Genomic DNA, 16,576 nt, shown 5'->3' on the forward strand with positions numbered 1-16,576 from the left:
GTGTCCTACAGATACTAAAGATTTTACAGCATTCCTTTGATGTTGTCTGACTGCCCTCTTCAGGATGACAGTGAATATCTTAGTCTGCTTAATGTTAGCATCTGTTTCTAGAAATAACCAATCTAATGCCTAAATTACATTTTCTTTTTTATAATTGCAACTTTGCATGTTGAATAAGTGTGTTAAGTAGCAAATTTTACTCAATCAGGTAATAAAGGTGAAAGTTGAGTTTTGTTGTGCTTCATAAGACTTTTTCTTTAGTGGGGTAAGGCATCATAAAATTTCATTTTAGCTTCTTTTTTTATGACGGACATTTTTTGTGCACAATATGTTCCTTGATACAACACAACTCTGCTGTTATATAATGAATTTCAAGCCTAAGGCTGATCTCAGTTATGAGACAATGGGAAGGGTCTTATGATATCTATGGTCCTATCAACCTCTCCCCACTCTTTGCTCTCTCAGAATACAGTATGTATTATGTATGCTTAGTGTGGAGTTTTTCTTGCGGCAGATTTTTGCATCTACTACTTTTAAGTAAACAGCATTCTGCACCATCAAATATATGAACTGGTTTTGTAGAAACACTGTTTTGAGAAAAGCTGCAGAATAATTTTATTTATACAGCTTCGGCATTTTACCGCATGCGAAGATAAGTTTCCAAGTGGTAGAAACTTGGTTTGAACTCTACAGCAGATATGAATATTTAGTAATATGGAAATAATTAGCAAACTAGCCTGTGTAAAGCCAAAAGTACTGCAAGGATTCTTTCAGTTTGTCTTTGTCCTCCTCTGAATTATTCGTTGATAAGGATTTGTCCTGTGGAAGAACCCATGGTTTTATGGTTCTGTGATGGTGTGTTTAGAGAATGTCTCTGATGGTAAGGATCTCAGAATTCTTCTCCTGGAATGACTTTTTCCTTTCCCCTCAGTGCAGACAGAGCAAAGTTGGTTTTGTTTTGTTTTCTTTTAGAATGAATGAATGAACAAACAAAGCTCAACCAACCAAAAAACCCTCACCTGAATACAGAACCATGAGTAAAGCCAAAAGGAGGCTTTCTGACAAATTTGAGTAGCTGCAATATCATTTTCTAGTGGTGACAGGAGAGATTATGTAACCCTATATGTTGTGCAAAATCATCCTTTTTTAGCACTTTTAAAACAAGTTTTATGAAAATTGTGTGTTATGCTACTTACAAGCCTATTGTTGATTTAGTTGGTATCATTTCAACAGTACTTAGCAGTTTCTGTAGCTCTTTCTATGGCTCTGCTATTTTGGGAAAATTACTACTGTCACGTTTCTGTGTTATTTTTCTATTGGTTTCAGAATTTGTTATATGCAGCTGCCTTCAGCAAGTAAATTGTGATATGGTACTCAAGGGCCATGTAAGCATCTCCTTGCATGGATCTGTTAGGAGATTTGCGTGATGCTTGCCACTCAGGCCACTTCTGTTTTCTGAGACTTTTAAATATGGAAAAAACTACTTTTTGTTATTATCTTGGAATGTCTCTGATATAGTTGCACTTAACAGATTTCTAATTTTGGAGAAGGCAAATTTGGAGCAAAATCCTCTGTAATTAGCTTAAACTTTCTTAAATTGATGGTACGGGTGTTGAGAATGGTACTGCAAGTGTAACTCATCTAACTGCTGCATCTGGTTAGAGAATCAGTAAATGCCACATGGATGTATGTTTGTTTCTTTTCCTTAACAGGCAAGCTAATGAAGAATATCAAGTACTGGCTAATTCATGGCGCTATTCATCTGCTTTTTCAAACAAACTGTTTTTCACAATAGTGGATTATGACGAAGGGGCAGATGTTTTTCAACAGGTAAATGCTGGATACAATAAAACATTCCTAATTTTTAGAACTACATGCTGATTCGCCGAATGATACCAGACAAATTATTTTTTGTGTGCAGGTGTGTACCTCTGTGTTTTGTATACAAATTTTTCCTGGTTAAAAACACCAGGCACTCCAGTTTTCATGACACCAGCGAAGACAGGTTATAGCACTAGCCACTTCTAGTATTTTCTAAGTATATTTTATAAGGTTTGTTTGTAGATTACATTAAATGTATGCATTTTTTTTGTTTCATTTTTTCATTATATGTATGTGATCTTTTTTTTCATTTCTCTTTTTTGTTAATGTCATTTTTTAGAATTAATTGCAGTGCAACTAACATTTGCATTTCCAAATTTGCTTTATCTCTAGGGGAAAAAAGCTGTTAACTAAAAGAGCCTTTTAATTGCTTTTAGGTAATACGGTATTCTTCAACTCTAGTAATATTTGTATTAATCTGGAAGTTCTTCAGGGAAAAGAGATTGGTTTAGATTTTATATATTGGTTATGAAGAGTGAAAATTCAGTTGTTAGAGAACAGTCTAAGGCTCCCTCTTAAATTGAGTAGTCAAGGCAAAATACATCCCTTGCAAATTAATAGTAAATACTGATGTGCTTTTCTCTGATATTTGTCTGTTTATTGAAGCTAAAAATGTAGATTGGAGAGTGACAGATTTTGAAGTTCTCTGTTTTTACCACCTTTTAGTTAAGTGTATGCTTTAACATTTTCAGGGGAAAAGTTTAATACTTATTTTTTAAATTACTGTTTAGTAAATATTTTTGCTTTCAATTGGCATCTTGCAATGTATTATGTAAAGAATGGCTATGAATGGCTTAAGATATTGCTTTAAACATTTTAGTGCCTACAAGTTTTAAGATCATCTTACATTATTCTACATGGTTACAATAATAGAAAATAGGCTCTTTGATCTTGCCTTAAGCCAATCAATCCTTATTAAAATAGTCAGGTCCAACTTATTCCGTGTGTAAAAGGGCACAGATTCAGTTTATTTTAGGTGGTATGCATTTAAAAGCAAGTAAAATTTAGACCAAATTAGATTAAAATATGTAATTTTTTACTGTCTTTGAGAAAAAAAGGGCTTAAGAAGAAGTGATAGCAATTACAATTTTAAGGTGGGAAATGTAAATCTGACCTTATGTTTATGTGTGCAAACCAGTCATGTAATACTGATGCCATAACAAAAAAATCCCAGAAAGTAATGTGGCCAATTTTTGTTTCAGCTTTTACTCTATTTGTAAAGAAATGACAGAGCAGTTGCAGAGTAACTGCCCCCACACTCTGCACAATTTCAGAAGGCTTCTGTATCTGACTGTTTCTGTGTCTTGTAAAATATTTTATTAAATTGCTTCACAAAATTTGTCTTAGCCTTTCTCAGAATACTTTTTATTTTCTAATCAGTTCACTAAAGGGGGCACAGATGGAAAATAATTTAATAGCTCATAATTTCTATTGATAAAATTCAGTTCTGTAGTTGATTAAATATAATGTTTTGATTATGTGATAAAAGTCATTTTAAGGAATTAAACAAACAAGTTTACTCTGCATTTGCTACTTAAAGATCTTCATATTGTCATCTCTAAGTATTTCGCCTGATTCATTTTCATTTCTTTCAGGTGTTTTATTGCACTCTTTCTGAGATGGACTGAACATGAAGGAATTTTATGTAGTAAAATTATATTCTCCTGTACCATCTTGCAAAGTTAAAGTCAAAATTTAAAGTGGCTAATGTAAATCTATTTGTTTATCACCCTTGAGTTTTTTGATATGATATTACTAGTTCCAGTGACAACAACACATACATTAACAGTCATGTAATTTCTAGGGCGAGTTAGGTGTATAAGCTAGTTATCTAAAAGGACTAGTCAGTAGTCTAGTTAATTTTGGAGGGCTAGGTAAGAGAAATAGTATCAGCCTCTTTGAACACTTTTTTCCTCCACTAGAATTATAACCTAATATACTTTAATAGAATGGATAAATGTGGGCTCTCTGATTTCTTAATTACAAGAAAATTCTTACAGTGTGTGAGAACTTTAAAGCATAAGTTATTCAGAAAAGCTTGTGGATAAAATACTCTGAAAAGTTAAACATCCCAAAGAATCTGTGGGAAAGAACATTCTGAGCACTTCTGTTGGAGAGCTATACATGAAGATGTATAAAAAAGAGTAACATATGGAGGCAAATATTTTTCATGCTATTTAAACTTGTTTTATACATAAAAGGTAAATATTTTTGAGGATAGACTTACTAATTATTTTTCTGTTATTTTTTTGGTGTTGTAGCTGAATATGAACTCTGCTCCGACTTTCATGCATTTTCCTCCAAAAGGGAAACCCAAGAGAGCTGACACGTTTGACCTGCAGCGAATCGGATTTGCAGCTGAGCAGCTAGCTAAATGGATAGCTGACAGAACAGATGTTCATGTAAGTCTTTTGACAATTTTAAAAGTTGAAGCCAAATGTATCTTTGTAGTCTGAGACAGGCTGATGACAAATTCCATCTTTCCTTAGTACTTTTTCTTCTGAAGGATAGGTTCTAGAACACATTAAAAAAAGGAAAAAAAAAAAAATAGAATCATAGAATATCCTGAGTTTAATGGATATATAGTTGTGGTACTTTTGGTAACTTCTGCAGTTTGCAGAGGATTTTCCGTTACTGTTCTGTTAAATTTTATGTAGTCTTATTCTGGATGAAAACAAACAGTGATACTGTGGTAATTAGTTGTTAATAAATATGCTTTGCAAAACTATATACAAAATAGATCCAAAGGTAGGTTCTCCTTATTCAGACACAATGTGCAAATCTGTTGAAGAAATAATGTTTTTGAGTTGAACAGTTCAAAATTATGCTTAAAACTTTTTTCATATTATTTGCCTATGAAAGGAAGTAAGATTTTTTTTTTTCTTATTTAAGTATATCTTTAGGGATTAGTCTTTCTGACTCTGAAACCAGATTTCAGATGCTCCCTATTTGTTTATATGGAAAGTGATCTGTATGTATGCATTTATTTGCAATCTGTGTTTGCATTTATCTTTTCCAGATTAGAGTGTTCAGGCCTCCTAACTATTCTGGTACAATTGCACTGGCTCTTCTGGTATCTCTTGTCGGTGGCTTGTTATATCTGCGGAGAAATAACTTAGAGTTTATCTACAACAAAACTGGCTGGGCCATGGCCGCTCTGGTATGCAGATTTTCCTTACTAATATGCTTTTTATTAGTTTCTTGTTTTAGCATATGTGTCTTCATTACTTCCACAGTAAATTACAAGACATTGCATTAACATATTCTTCAGAATGGTCCTACATTTGAGGGCTAATTCTCCTAAGCAGTTACTTTTAGGCATTCACTGAAAATTAGCAAATTCTCTGGTGGCTGCAGACTTTTGTTTGAACTTTAACGAGAAAATATTTTTAATTTGTGTTACTAATGCTCACTGCTATCATTCAACTTGCCCTTTTTTATAAAAGCGGTAATGTTGTGATTGGTTTAGTGTGTATATTCATGTCAGGCTGTATCACTTTAGAGTAATGAAAGGTTAAGAAAAGTAACCAAGACTTTTATCATTTCCTTACAAACATATAAAAGAACTAAGAAATTAAGAAAAAGGTGGAATTCTTTCCAAAACTGGTATCAGTGGTACTGACCTTAACTTTCCACTGTTAACATAAATAAGACTAGGATACTGTTCCAGGGTTAACTCCAAGGAAATTCTGTTTGTTTGAAATATTAGTCAACTAAATCCTCAAGGCCATAAATAATGAATTAAGGTTTAGCCTGCTTAAAAGTGTATTGCAGTGTGCTCATTTACATCATAGTTTTCGAATAACTGAGTAGACTAATCATTGTGACTGACAGAAGAGACAAAATATGAGAAGCAGCATCTAAGGCTTAATTTTCAATGAAATAGAGTCAGGAGCATGGTTATCAACACTATAATAGTGTCTGGGGTTATCAAGTCCAATCCAACATTTTACAGCTTAATTGAGCTCCTTTGTTCCTTGTTAGCAATATGTTAATTGAGAACAGTACTTTTAAATTTTTTGTCCATGTGTTTTGTACAACATAAGCCAAGCTTTACTTCTGTTTTGATATAAATGATTATTTATTCACTTCATTGTTTTAAAGACTTTTTCTCAACTTGTGTCAATATGAGTTAACCTTTCTTGAAAGTACATGGCTAGAATTGTAGTTGAAATATGAATTTACTTGTGCAGCAGCATTAATATTTTATTTTTATCTGGGCTCCCTTTCTCACGAAAGCGTGGACCAGATTGTCATTTGGGGTCAGTTCCAACCTGACCTATTCTATGATTCTGTGTAGTTTAGCTCTACTAGAAGTATGTTACTGATACATCCTATAATCGTATTTGCCTTTTCAAAGACACATCATATTGATGGTTTTCTCTTCTGCTTGGATTAAAAAATATGAAAAGGTACCTTCTTTTTTGACATTTTCAGCTGATGGACCCATCTGCAGCTTTTATTAAATCAGTTTTGTTAATATATTTCCTGTAAAATTCTGTTTATTTTAACAATGAATAGCACTTAGAGATTATTTTAGAAAAAAGTCTTATATTTGAAAATATACAGCAATTAATCTCGTCTTTGAACTGATGCTTCACTTTTTTAGTCATTACTGTTCTTTTTCCTTTATAATGTTGTCAAAGCCCCATACTGCAAAATGTTTTATGAAAGATCATGGAGTTACCAGAAGTCATTTTGGTTTTAACATACAAGTTAATATTATAAGGTCTTCTTGGTGGAATCAGCAGGGACTCTTGATTGCAGGCTTTTGTACAGGTGACTTCAGTTCTGTGAAAGAACTAGAATATGTCAAGATCCACAGAAGAAAACAGACAGTCATTCATATATTCAGTCTAAGATATTGTGTAGTTATGATTCTCTTAAAATTGTGCTTTTTTTCTACCAGTGAGATTTAAAGCTTCTTTTTTCATAAAAGCTAATTAAGAGGAAAAATGGAGAAGATGGTGTCCAGTTAAGCAGAGATACTCATGTCTCATAAAATGCTTTTATGAAGTGTATAAATAACAAATAAATACTTAATTTTAAGGAATTATGTTATTTTTTTTTTTTTCTTTCTGAACTTAAAAAAAAAAAAGGCAAAAAATAAACAAATAATACAGGGAAAGCCTGACAAGATGCATAGAACTACAGGAAGACCATGTTTTTGACAGTATTGGCAATTAGTTTGTTCCTTATTGGCTGTTCTTATTATGGATGTTGCAGAACTGAGAAGGGAGAACTGGGAGCTTTTTTCTGAAAGCTGCAGTTTTGAGTTTTGATTGGTTTTGGGGAGGTGTTGTACTGCTAGGTAGCTGGCATTCATTAACCATATGGGAAGTAATATTTTTCATTTCAGCTGAAATTCATTCATAGATATTCTAGAATTCAGTAACTGAAAACTATAACATTGCACACATGCAAGTCTCTTGTTTTCTTTTGCTTGTTTTTCAGAGCTTCTTAGTTTGTTTTGAAGAGTTTTCATGTTCTGAAATGTTGGATAATTATTTAAATGAGAAATGGGCAGTGCCTCTCTGCCCGATTGAATGATCTGATCCTAAAAATCAGAAAAACATTCTCAGCATAAATTGCCTCTGCTGTTCTTACTAACAGGATAACAGAGGATCCCAGAAATGCTGACTGAATTTTTATTTGACATCTCTTTTGATGGCAAAAAGTTGTGTCTCATAGATAATAGTTCCAGCACTGTTTCAGGAAAATATTTAGGAATGCAGGTTTTAGTGACCCATCTAATGTTTTGATAGACTATTAGAAGCAAGACCAGAGCTTTTGTCTCATACAGTGATTCCAATGCCAACTCACACAAGACTGTTGAATTCGTTTTGTCCTCAACATTAGATTGTGCAAGTGCAATGCATCCCCCCATAGAAGCACTGCAGACTCTGGTAGTACCTTGTATGCCTTAGGCATTTTTACTTGCAATGTTACCCAAAAGACCTTTGGAATGGCAAATCACGATGACTGAGTCACAGTGCATAATATCCCCAAAAATGTCTTTTGAGATCACATCCAAAATTTATCCCCTAGATTATTTTAGACTTTAATTCAAATCCTACTATGCATCTATACATATTTTTCCCTCTGACATGCTAGCATAAAGATGAGGAAAGGCTTCAGTCATCAGGTATTTAGAGCCCTGTCCTTTTATAATGATAACAAGAAGCAATTCAGATTCTCGTCAAGACTCTGTTTCTTAAGCAGAGAGCATAAAAGGTCGGACAATATAAACTGGGCAAATTTGTAACATTTTTAGATAAGGAATTGCTACATTTTAGACAACAGTACTGGTGCTGAGAGTTTATTTTTTCGGTTAGCTAGAATGGGGCTACTAGGGGGCTTTTCTTTACCAGGCTGCCACTGCATGTTTTCTGCATGTGATTTGCAGTTTTATTGTATATGTGTATTTCAGGTGTACCTGTATACCTGTGAAATCTGGGAAGGCAAAGTCTGTGCTCAGATTCAAAGGTAGCTGCCTAGGAATTGGCTCTATCGGTCAAAATAAGTCACCTGAATGAGGAGAGAAAGCATATGTTTACTGTTGTCATAACAGTTAATGGTTATGAGAAATCTGTTCTGTGGTGATACGCCCCACAGTACATATACTGTAGAGTACATTCATCATCAGTTATTGCTCCAAAAGAGCTTTAAGAGTATCATGGCTACTAGTGGCTTCTTTACGCCCTTCTGGGAATGAGGATAAAAAACTGTGCTGGGTTAGCTGAATCGATGCGGTTTTCTGTGGAGTGAGAATCTTGTCATCTTAGTAGCTAGCATGGTCTTTCATTTTGGATCTAGGTCAAGAATAATAATATAGCACTCTGGGACAGAGTTAATGTTTTCTTCCAGTAGCTTTCCGGTATTTGGGATTTGGTATGAAAAGAATGTAAGAACTCACTGGTATCTTGGCGGTTGCCAAGGGGACAAAGGACTTTTCAACTGCCCAGCTGCAGGTGCAAGGGAACATAACGGGACAGCACCTAGATTGACATCCAGATTGATCAGTGAACTGTTCCATACCATGAATGTCACACTCCATATAAGACTGGGAAGTTACTGGGGACAGCCCTTCTTCGATGGCCACTGTCTGTGAGGGGTCCTGTTTCCTGCTCCCATTGCCTGATCCATGACTTCCCTATGCTCGTTTGTAAACTCCGTGTTTTACTGAACTTTCTGTGCTCGCAGTGTCCGCCCTTTGGCGTCCATTGCTGGAAGCACAAGTTCCAGCAGCTAAGCATTGCTCTGTATAGCTTTGTGTATTTTATTATGGTCTTTTTATTCTCTTGTCCTTTATTATTCTATTAAATCTGTTTCAATTTGAATCAACGAGTCTTTCTTCCTTTTAACTTCATTCCTGCTGGGGAAGGAAGGGTGAGAGAGAGTGGCTCTTTACTGTTTAGCCACCACCAAGGGTTAAACAGTAACAGAGAGTAATGTGTTTTATTCAAAGATAGAGCTAGAAAAAGTTAGGCTCCTCAATGTGACTAGATAGGCATCTGAAAATAACAGCAATTTCTTTCCCATTGAGATTTTAGAGATGCACAGTACCTTTTAAAGGTACAGAAACCCATTTTCTTCACTTCCGTTTGGTACTACCTGCCCTTGAATTGTGTATCTCTTGTTGGAGATTCTAATAAGTGACAGGTTGTTATTTAAAAATTGAATACAGATCTTGCAGCTCTGCAGCCTTTGAGTACAAGAGCAAAGTTAAACTGAGTAGAAAAGGTTTTATTTCTTTAAAACAATAACTCTGAAATGGCTAAAACATACATATACAGAAAAGTATAAAAATGAAGTATAGAAATGTCTGCCTATGTCTCCTCCTTTTTTGAAACTACGCTTGAATTTGACTGTATTAATAAATTAATCTAAATTTTAATTATTTTTCTTGTTACAAAGTACTTGCCATTTTTGGGGGTGTGAACTCACAGAGAGAAATCTAATATCTGTCTAGTATCTGCTAGTAGGAAACATCACTTAAAAAGCCATTTGTTATGTATTTTAAAGTCTCTAGTAATTCTGTTTAATAATCTGGCAGATAATGTTAAACAAAACTAAAGCCTTTAAGAAAGGCCAAATGATTTGACAAACCTTACAAGACCAAGAACAGTTGAGGAATTCTGCCCATGTACTTTTAAAGATGTGTCATGCTAGAAATTCAGTGTTCTGGTGGGACTCTTGATGCTTATTTACGTTGTGTCTATTCTTGGGAGCCTTGTGGTACACACACAAGTGTCCCATGGGTGAGCTCAAATCAGTTTCCCTCTTAGCAAAACTAAGGCTGAAGTTGTGCTCTGTGAAGCCATCAAGATAGCACCACTTGCAATTTGTTAACAAGGTCGTTAAGTGGTTCTGTCTACCCATGCAGTGTATCTCACCTAGGACTGGTAGTAAGTGTGAACTTCATTGCCACTGAAGACACCCTGTGGACGTTTGATCCTAGAGCCATAGTGCCTTGTAACAAATCATTTTTCCTTCCCTCTATGGACCACAGCAGTCAATAAATCTACTCGGTTTGCTTTTATCATTTGGATGCAGAATAAGCTACCTAAAACTGGAAGCCCTTAAAATAGCTATACTCTGAACTCCCCTGATAATTCATGTGGCATGCAGCAGTTAAAGTGGTGTTCTTGGAGTCTGACAAGGCGAAAGGAGGGAACCTGTGGATGAAAGGGGTGTCTGTGATACTCTTCTCTGTAGAACTGCTGAAGTACAGATGCTAGTCTGGGTAAGTGGAGTTGAAAATCTTTCTGAATGCTCAGAGAAAAGTGCCTCAGCTTGAGTCTTCTGTTCTCCAGTTTCCATCCTTTGTACTTTGACAAGATCCAAGAAATTTGCAGAAAGGGGCCATTTCTCTGTATTTATTTCAGTGGAACAATTCATATGCAATGTAAACCATTAAGATAAATATGAAGTCATTAATCACATGTTACAAGTTGCTCATCTTTATGATTTAGCCCCAGCTGGCAACTAAGTACCACACAGCTACTCAGTCACTACCCCCAGGGTGGAATTGAGAAGATAATCAGAATGGTAAAAGTGAGAAAATGCGTGGGTTGAGAAAAAAGCAGTTTAATAAGTAAAGCAAAAGCCGCGCATGCAAGCTAAGCAAACTAATGGATTAAATCACTATTTCCCATGGGAAGGCAGGTGTTCAATGATCTCCAGGTCAGCTGGGCTCCATCATGCATAACGGTTACTTGGAAAAACAAATGCCATCACTCCAAATGTGTCTACCCTTCCTTCATCTTCCCCAGCTTAATATACTGAGCATAATGTCTGATGGTCTGGAACAGCCCTTTGGCCAGCTGGGGTCAGCTGTCCTGACTGTGTCCTCTCTCAGCTTCTTGTGCACCCCCAGCCTACTCGCTGGAGGGGCAGTGGGAGGAGCAGAAAACACCTTGGCTCTGTGTAAGCATTGCTCAACAATAATGAAAACATCCCTGTATCAACACTGTTTCCAGCAAAGATCAAAAACATAGCCCCACACTAGCTACTGTGAAGAAAATTAACTCTATCCCAGCCAAAACTAGCACACTCATTCACAGGAATCAATTTGGTGAAGTTTTATCCTAGGAAATGCCAGCTCACAGTAATGATGAGTGAACTAGGTGTTTTGGAAATTTTGGATCCCGAAGCATGGGATCCTATGGAAAATATGGGGTTTGGAATGGTAAACATTGTGTGTCAGTGTGATGTATTGTGTATCATAGATGGATGCATCTCTTCTACAGATAAAGGTGTGTATTTCAAGTGTATTTTGCAAACACAAGTCTGTAGTTTCCAATGTTTATTTTTACCTGGATGATCATAATAGAACATAGAGCACAGCAAAATGAGCTTGAATGTCAAATGCATACCAAATACTTGCTTAAGAGATATGATGGAAATACTCTCTTCTTAGTCTGAGCTGGCAGAGTATGGAAGATGTCTTCAGGATAAACAACCATATTCTTAACTCTCTACTTTTCAATAACATTAATACTTTGAATTTTTTCCTCCCCTCTATTGTGTCTACTTGATTTTTTTTTTTCTAAGATGTTACTGTGTTATGAGGCAGTGTAATTGTATTGGCAAGCATTAAAGATCTTCAGTAACTTGAGTGATTTATCTGTTAAGTATATAAACTGGGGTGAGGATTTTTTTGATCTTTCCATGTGGTAGCAGATTTCGCTCTAGAGAATGTAAATTAAATACAGTAATTTAAGAATAAGTACAAGGAATTTTCATAGAAAATTCATCTACATCATTACGTTGGTCATAATTATTTCATCCTAAATAGAATAGAAAAAAAAAAATGCCATACAAAGATAATCTAAAGTAATGTAAAGTAGGCCTAGCCCCCTGGTCTTTGGAAAAATTGCTGTTTCAGCTGAACAAATTTTAAAAAAATTCCAGGAAAGCCAAGACAGATTTGGAAAAAGCCTGACAAGATTCAGTCCTAAGGCATTGCAAAGTTTGTTAAAATCATATCGCTAGAGGTAGCAATGCTAGGTTTATGGGAACACAGAGCTACACCAGCTTACATCTTGAATGTTACTAAACATATTAAATACTGGTTTAGTTAGCCATCATGGTATGAATTTTTACATTCGTGATCCATCTGCTTAAATCACTAGGACTGTGTTGTGCAGGTGGGAATATTGCTGTGCAGTAAAAGTAAGCATATATGTAAAAACTTTACTTAAATTATCCTGGAGTTTTTGTAAGGATTATATGTTCTGATAAATCAGAAGACATATTTAGATGATCCATATTTCCCATTCCTGTTTTTCTCATTTGGTAATCAAAAGATACTTTATTTTCCTCTTTAAGGTAGTCAAAACAACTTGTCATGACTGTGATGTTTGTTATGTAGATTATGCAGTATGACCTTCTACAAAAATTAATGTCGGTTTTTGCAGTTGTTATACATTCCTAACCTAACTTCACACTTCTTTCCATAGGGAATTTTAATTTTCTATGAAATCAACCATTGTTATTTGTCATAGATAAAATGAATCACAGTCATATAGGAAACACAATGAGAATTTAATTAAATGGGACATAAGTGGTTTTTTTTTTTGTAATTGGATTTTTTTCTTATATTTTATATATCATTTCATATGCCTGAAAACAAACAGGCAAGCTAAACATTTTTATTAGATTACAGATAGAAATAACTTCCTGAAGGGTTGTATAAAACTTGAACACTAGTTTGCAGCATATTTACAATAAATGCCTTCCACTACTATGAATGCTTTTTTTCATATAGATGCATAACTGTGGCAATTCTGAGTGCACATAAAGACAGGATTATTTCAATTGAGATTTAGAAAATATTCATCTTGAGCTAACTCATTTTCTAGCAGAAGTCATTAAGACTTTTATGAGAGCAACACATCTGAAAACTCCATGCTACTATTCAAGTAGAGGTACATGCTATATCTGGTTAAGTAAACAATTATGTATTTAAAGTAAACATCAACAGCAGAATGGTTTTCTATTCAATTCCTCTGGGAAATAAATTAGTTTTCTTTTTCAAATTTTTGTTTTCTAGTGTGTTGTATTTGCTATGACATCTGGTCAGATGTGGAATCACATCCGAGGACCCCCATATGCACATAAAAATCCTCAGAATGGACAAGTGGTGAGTTGATTCTTTTATTTTTATTTTCAAGAGAAATATTATATAGATAGTTGCTGCCTACAGTAAGTCTACAATAGCAACTAATTGCAGTTCTGTGGCAGTGTATAACAGTATGTCATAGTCTTAAGTCTCCAGTTGCAAGCGGAGTCTGTTTTGGAATTTAAGATGTTTAGAAAGTGCCACCATGTTTGATTTGAACAAAGAAAGGAGCAGCCATGTTTTTCAAATTTTTTTCTGTCAGGTTCTCAACTGTAGCAAATATGTTATAATAATTCCTTACCACACATTTGCCACTGCCCAAAGTAAATGAATATTGTGTCTTTTTGTAGAAGTGTGCTCCCTCACAAAGTGAAAAGTGAGTTTATATTTTTTTCCTTCTTTTCAGTCTCTATTTATACAAGCCTTTGAGCTTTGTGACTTATTGTGGTCTTCTTTCTTGAGAATTTTATGTAGAAAAGGAAATGGCAAATATTTTCATGTGCTTTGTACCATTTCCCATCATGCCAATAACTCTTCCACTGACAGTTACAGAATGTTTTTTCCTATATATCTTTAGTCCTTCAATTTAAATTCCGTATCAGCTTTATGAAGAAATTACCACTACTTGACTACTGCCAAAATTACTGTTCTATCCTGCTACTGCTGTCTTTGAAGGAATTCTCTTACTTGCTCCTTACTGCTCACGAATTAGCAAACATTCATCAGAGTTCAGAAGGAGAAACTCTTTGTCTGCTGCGAAGAAAAACAAGACCGTGGCTAATTTCTACCCCTCTGTTATTTACTACTTTTTAAGCAAGTTGTTGGGATGGAATCTATGAAACCTGCAATAAAGTTGGTTGTCAGGGAGCTTTTTCATAACTAGTGGCCTGTTGAGCTATTTTCAGCTTTGACTGTTGCTTCTTAAAGGAGACTGGCTTATATCTTAAAAAATTGGAGTAGCAAAAAATGATGGTTTAAATTTGGTTACTGATCTGCTTTTTATCAGGAATGTAGCAGCATAACTATGTCATTAAATGACATGATTTTATCTGTCAACTTGGTTATGCAGAAGTAGAACTGATAGTGTAATAAATAATCTCTGTAAAACACTGTGTATTTAAATATTAAGAGTTTTTCATTACTGCCTCACAATATTAAATTTATGATTCTTTCCTACAGAGTGACATAAAGGGGAAACAGCATAGAAAAAGCACTATTCATGACAAATTAGTTTTTATCATATCCAGTTTTATACATATCGCCATTCTTAAAGGCTTGTTTCTGAAGTATACCCTACATTGAATAATTTTATAATACACCATATTTAATTATTCCTGAATTTGTGTCATCTTGTCTCAGTTTTCAGAGTGTGAACTAACATCCTATATGAGTGTCTGAAAAGCTACTGGTTTGGGAGTATTAGCATACAGAACTAAATAATGCAAATAATGGTAAAGATGGTTTTAAGTTCTAGATACTAACCCTACTGTGTTAGTCAACATACATACCTTCTTTTCTGGTTTTGCTCCATTATATGACTTCAGGTAGGTTATTTTGTGCCTCTGATCCACGTGTCTCTCCTTGTTCATATTTGTTAGTACTTTCACTTCCTTGGAACTGTGTCTGTGTCAGTAAGTAAAACCAGATTCTAAGAATTAAAAAGTATAAATGCAGGATCACTAAGTTCCTGATTTATTTAAGGTAACACTGTTTTCTAAGTTGCAACTTAAAACTCTGATTTTTACCAGTGCTAGAAGCTTAATAAGTATTCTTTAAACCTTTACCTATTTTGCATTGCCTTTTTTTTTTCTAATAATACTGTTGAACATTTCCCTTTTCCATTTTTCTAGCAGTTATCTATGTTCCTGTGAATGTGAAGTCTTAAAAGTACTTACCTAACACTTCTATGAGATTTATTCAACCATGATAATTCACTGTAACGCTCTTCTGTGTTAAGTCAGCAACTGCTGTCTTTACACCTGCATGAAATTTAACTCATCATTTTATTTCCATTCTCTAGGATTTAGTACCAATTCCAAATTTGCATGCCAATTTTGTACAAGGATTGCCTGTATTTAATACTCTGAAACTTTCTTAACAGTCTTACCATGTAAAATTCTGTTTTTAAGAGGAGGCATAGAATAGCTCACAAAGTTTATTTTATTTCTTGTTAGCTTCAAATTTACTAATTCTTAGCTTTTCTTATTTCATAGGAGTTAGTGGTTCAGTTCTGTATTAGCTGCAGAGCCTGATATGCCACCAGACTTTGAAAGCGATAACATTCTGTCTTCATAAATTTTCCTTGCCTGAGATATCTACTATTATTTGCTTTGTTCTTGTTATAATTTTAGATGACACTTCATTTCATTTCCTTAAATTGCTGTTATTTCAGAAGATGAAAAGACATTTGTTTGCTTTGTTTAAACAACTCTACTTGCTAGTGCTGGTATCTTGTACAAGTAACATTACCAGTTCTTAAATTTTTGGCTTGTGCACACCATTTGTGATTCTTTGCTCAATTAGCTAAATAATTCTGTAATTGTTTTCTTTGAAAGTTTTAAACCATATTTTTGTAATTCCATGTGGGTCTATTCTGTAAAGGTGAAGTGGTCTCTTAGAAGTTGTTGCAGTTACTTCCTTTATTCCCCATTTGCTGTCAGCTAATTTTAGGTTTTTGGTTCCACATGATAGCAGTATCGATTTTTACGTAGAAAACTGAATCACACAGTACTGTCATTTGATATTTCAGTTCTGGTTTAGGTTGACAAAACTGGTGCTAGTCTTCTATCTTGACACACTCTTTATCTTTGTTACATTTCTGAAGTTGTCTGGATCGCATGGAGCTGGCAGTTAGCAATGGCAAAGTTGAGAGCCTCTGGGTAAGGATTAAGGGACAGACAAAAAAAGCAGATGTCATTGTATGGTAGTCTACTACAGGCCACCCAGCCAGGATGATGACACTAATGAGTTATTCTTTAGGGACCTAAGCAAAGCCTCCAACTCACCTGCCCTTGTCCTTATGGGGAACTTCAATTTGCCAGATGTCAACTGGAAATACCACACAGCTGG

At 34.8% G+C, this 16,576-nt stretch overlaps 1 protein-coding gene across 1 annotated transcript in view; it reads left to right on the forward strand.

Moving 5' to 3' along the window:
• Positions 1-16,576, forward strand: part of TUSC3 (tumor suppressor candidate 3) — a 132,053-nt gene that overhangs the window by 53,822 nt on the left and 61,655 nt on the right. The window contains exons 3-6 of the mRNA XM_065061008.1: positions 1,713-1,830; positions 4,143-4,283; positions 4,901-5,041; positions 13,439-13,528. Of these exons, the coding sequence (XP_064917080.1) occupies positions 1,713-1,830; positions 4,143-4,283; positions 4,901-5,041; positions 13,439-13,528 (490 nt within the window). The remainder of the gene's footprint in view (positions 1-1,712; positions 1,831-4,142; positions 4,284-4,900; positions 5,042-13,438; positions 13,529-16,576) is intronic.

This window comes from Columba livia, chromosome 4 (genome assembly GCF_036013475.1).
Source record: "Columba livia isolate bColLiv1 breed racing homer chromosome 4, bColLiv1.pat.W.v2, whole genome shotgun sequence".
Taxonomy (NCBI): domain Eukaryota; kingdom Metazoa; phylum Chordata; class Aves; order Columbiformes; family Columbidae; genus Columba; species Columba livia.